At 45.1% G+C, this 4,388-nt stretch overlaps 1 protein-coding gene across 1 annotated transcript in view; it reads right to left on the minus strand.

Moving 5' to 3' along the window:
• Window positions 1-4,100, minus strand: part of MYO1H (myosin IH) — a 44,987-nt gene extending 40,887 nt beyond the window's left edge. The window contains exons 1-3 of the mRNA XM_029921613.1: window positions 3,975-4,100; window positions 1,641-1,756; window positions 15-33 (exon numbers count right to left, since the gene is read on the minus strand). Coding sequence (XP_029777473.1) covers window positions 15-33; window positions 1,641-1,756; window positions 3,975-4,100 — 261 coding nt within the window. The remainder of the gene's footprint in view (window positions 1-14; window positions 34-1,640; window positions 1,757-3,974) is intronic.
• Between the last annotated feature and the right edge of the window lie 288 nt (window positions 4,101-4,388).

The raw sequence follows: 4,388 nt of genomic DNA on the forward strand, positions 1-4,388 counted from the left end.
ATCATGCGGTAAGCGTTGTCAGCTATGGCGTAGCTGGGAAAGGAGTGGGAAGGGCCGTACGTAAGGCCCCCTGCAGCGGAAGGACGGAGTAGCCCGGCTCCAGGAAGCCACTTGCAGACTGTGGCACAAGGACCCTGAGCTCAGATCTCAGACTCGCACCACGACCCATTGACAGATCACAGATAAAACGTACCAGCAATCGAAGCTCAGATAACAGACTTAAAATGGACAAGTTGAGCAACAATGGACATTTTAAAAGTTTCTTTGAGAGAGAGAGTGATAGAGAGCATGCGCGTGCAGAGGAGGGGCAGAGATAGAGGGAGAGAGAGAATCCCAAGCAGGCTCCATGCTGTCAGCTCAGAGCCTGACTCGGGGTTCGATCCCACAAACCACGAGATCATGACCTGAGCCAAAACCAAGAGTCGGATGCTCAGCTGACTGAGTCAGCCAGATGGGGCAATAATAGACATTTTTAATGTAACAAATTTGTTTTGAAAAATCCATCAACATTTCTTTTTTTTGTTTATTATTTTGAGCAAGAGAGAGCACATGTGTGTGCAAGCTGAGAAAGGGCAGAGAGAGAGGAAGAGAATCCCAAGCAGGCTCCACGCTGTCATTGTAGAGCCGAACACGCAGCTCATACCCATGACCCGTGAGATCATGGCCTGAGCCAAAATCATGCGTCAGATAGATACTCAACCGACTGAGCCACCAAGGCGTCCCTGTCAACATTTCTTATGAGAATAAGCCAGACGCTAAATTATGTCCCCAAGAGACTTTCTATTAACTGCAGATAAAAATAACATCTTGTCTAAATATTTTAAACACTTAATAGCTATAATAAGATCTCAAGTTTCCTCTTTCCTTCAAAACGTAGCATACTAAGAATACCGAGACAGGGAAGCAAAATTATCTTAAAAGCTCTGTGGTATCTATTGGACAAGAGGTAAAACTATCATAAGGGGCTTACCTTCAAGATCAGAAACCAAAGCAGGAAAGTCTCCCAAGAGTATAATGTTCCCCTGTGGCCGAGTTTGAAAGCTGGCTATTTTGGATACCGCTAGTGGTAGTGGTAATGGTGCAGGAAGGTTTATAAATGGCTTATTGGAGGTGGATAGATAAGTCACCAAGAAAAATGGAGGAGAGCCTAAATATTAGCCCAGAAGTCAACCAGGGAGAACTGAGAAATTCAGCAGGGCCCTAGTGACATACAGATAAGACAGGAAATTGCTGGTCCTACGAATCTGCAGTGCGCCTACCAAAGGGATGCTCCTTTGCCGCCATGAAACTCAGACACCAGCAGATGGCACTATAGCAAACCTCTTCCTAGAAAAGACCCCTTTCCAGCCACACTTGAGGCTCTTAACAGTTCTAAAAGATTCCACCTTTCGTGATATTTAAATTGAGACTTGACAATGATCTAATGATTTCTATTGTGTTGAAAGACTTTTACCAAGAAGGCAGGAGTTTAAGTGAGGTACAGAACCTAATGAGGATGCATTAAGGATTTGGACGGATAGATGGGGTAACTGGATAGATGGACGGATGCATGGATGGGTGGGTGGGTGGGTGGGAAAAAGGGAAGAGGAAAAAAGAGGAAGAGAGAAACACTGCTGACGACCCCCATACGTGCTACTTACAGATGTGGTGGCAGTTCAAAGAAATTGACACCTTGATAAAGTTCCATCTGGCTCACAGTGTAGATTCCAAGCTCCTGGTACGGATTCACAGAAACAAGGAGGGTCCCAATATAGGTCTAGAAGAATGGACCAAAGCACTAGTGAGGAACTGCGGGGCGCAAATGGCTACAGCCAAAGACCATCCCATGCTATGACTCTCGTGTGTTCATTTTGTGCTGGGAAAATAAACCAATAAATAGGACAGGTAGTGTCTCTGCTGTCAGGGAGCTTACAAGTGTGTGCACACGTTTGGGGAGAGGGGCAGACTGCTTCAGTGAGAATGGCAGGAGAGTGTACATAGGGTAATGAGAGAGGGAGTGACCAAGGAAGGCCACCTTAGCTTGTGGGCTTAGTTAGGGAAGTCTTCTTTAAGGAGGAGGCTCTGACCTGAGACTTGAATGATGAAAAATGTAGGCAGGAAAGGGCAGGTCTGGCAGAGGGGCCAGGTGTGGGCAGGTTGGCTGCCCTGGAGGCCAGCGAGGGAGGCAGATCAGAAGACAGTAAGACACAAAGTCAGAGACAGAGGAAGTTCGGAAGTGCTTCATGCCCTGGGGGTTTATTCCAAATGCGGGGCGTGGTGGAGACTCCAATCTCCCTGCTGGTAAGTAACAGTTGACTTAAACTGTAAGTGTAAAATGGATAGCTTTAAGAAGGAAGCACCACGATCTGATTTACGCGATGTTTCATAGAGGTCTCCCGGCCACTGGGTGAAAGCAGAGCAGGTGGGCATCCCAAACATTCCCACCTGCTGGTACGTATTTCCCTGGATTGCAATGTTGGACTCTATTACTAGTCAAGTTTCTCAAATACTTATGATTGTAACAGAATCACTAATGTAAAAGCTTCTTGGAATACGCTTATGAATAACCAAAGCACTAACCCTCTTAAATAGAAAAAAAAAAATGTTTGGATTCCTTTGAAAATACATCTGGAGTTTTCAAATTCTGAGTTTGTTACTGGTTTTCATTTCAAAGCCTCAATATCGGAGTTCTCAAATTAGGTTAAAATCATTCTAATGGATGTTTCTAATCTCTAGAACAAAGTCAAACACAGAACTAAAACAGACGAGAATACTATATTTTGTCTAAAATTCTGCAATGGCTTTCATTAGTAGAAATCTTCCAGGGTAGAATATAGTTTCTGAAATCTATCTGTTCAAACCGGAAATGATTCATTCATGATGATCCTATCATCACATGCACACTACTCCATACCACACTCTTTCTCCTTTGCTTATACATAAAATCTATTTCCACATTAAAAATACATACTGTAAGAAGCCCCATTGTTTATTTCTCTAGTAACTTTGGTTTCAACAAGCAGATTAAGTCATGGTACCACTAAAAACAAAATAGCTACAAGACAAATATCATTAGGTCGCTTTTCATTGTCTAATTTGCTCTTAGCAATAGCGAATAAAATCTCAATAAAGTTAATTAAGTTTAATAACACACAGAGACACTCTGGAGTTACCCTAAGAGAATCTACTAGGAATGTGACCAATCAAATCAAGGCGGGGTGATAAATGGGGAACTTAATAAAAACGGACTGCCACTAGAGGCAGCCGGACCAACCTAAGAACATTTCTCGCCCTGTGTTGCAACCCCGACCCTTGAAGATCCATGGGATGCAGTGGGCATCTCATGTTTGCCTGTGTGGCATCTAGATCTTCTTCTTTCCGCAGATTCCTTTGAGGGCCTTCTCTGAATCTCAGTCCTTATCAAATGGTAAGGTGCACACTGGCCTAAATCCTTGCCTGTAGGGAGGGGCCTGTGTAAATAACCTGACCAGTCAGAATAGTCCTCATTTTAGCTATGGGGATTGGTTCAGAGGTAAGCACATGACCCAAGATGGGCCAATCGGAGCCAACGAATGTCTGTCTCCGGAAAGAATTGCTCTCTGGTCTACCAACATCAGCCTGGTCCTGCTGTCAGGTACTTAGCCACCTTGTCACCTTGCACAGAGTTCGCCCCGGAAAGAGACCTTCGCAAAATCGAGCAAAGAGGTGGGAAAGAGCTCCTGAGGCTCTTCAAGACTCATCATCCTAGACCCTAGATCTAAGTCTGGACCCTAATGTGATATGGGTCAATGGATTCTGTCTTGGGGTTTACGGCCATTTAAGCTGGGTCTCTGTCACTGGAAGGCCGAATTGGGGTGCATCTGGCAGTGGTCCCTTCACACCTCCCTTTAAAGGCTGACCTAACAGAGAGATAGTGTTCACTATCCTCAAGGCTGTGCAGACAGACAGGAAAGGACACCCGTCCAGGAAAACAACTGAGGAACAGGTTACGTTACATAGATGAGGTTCTCGCTGAAACGCTTTCGAAGATTGTCCAGAAACGCAGACTCGCTGGTGTAGGCATCCAACAGCACGAAATCCTGTACCCCGACTTTGTCCCGGGCCGTCAGTGTGCTTTCCATGTGCAGACGAATGTGCTTCCTCCTCACTTCTTCTTTCTGCAGCAAACAGAACATTCGTCAGCAGCTTGCTTATTCTGTGGTTCCTATTGCTCCTCTATTATGGAAATAGCGAGGTGCCCTGGGGACAGTGGAGTGCCGAGATCAGATGTTCTCTTATCTGGTTAGGGATACAAGGGGGTGGTCATGAAAGCAGTAATAGTAACAGCAGCAGCTGACAGCATCTGAGCAGTGGCTGTACTAGGTACTAAGCTAAGTACTTGATCTGTATTTTCTTTAGCCCTAGCTCTG

The sequence above is a fragment of the Suricata suricatta genome, chromosome 14 (assembly GCF_006229205.1).
Source record: "Suricata suricatta isolate VVHF042 chromosome 14, meerkat_22Aug2017_6uvM2_HiC, whole genome shotgun sequence".
NCBI lineage: Eukaryota > Metazoa > Chordata > Mammalia > Carnivora > Herpestidae > Suricata > Suricata suricatta.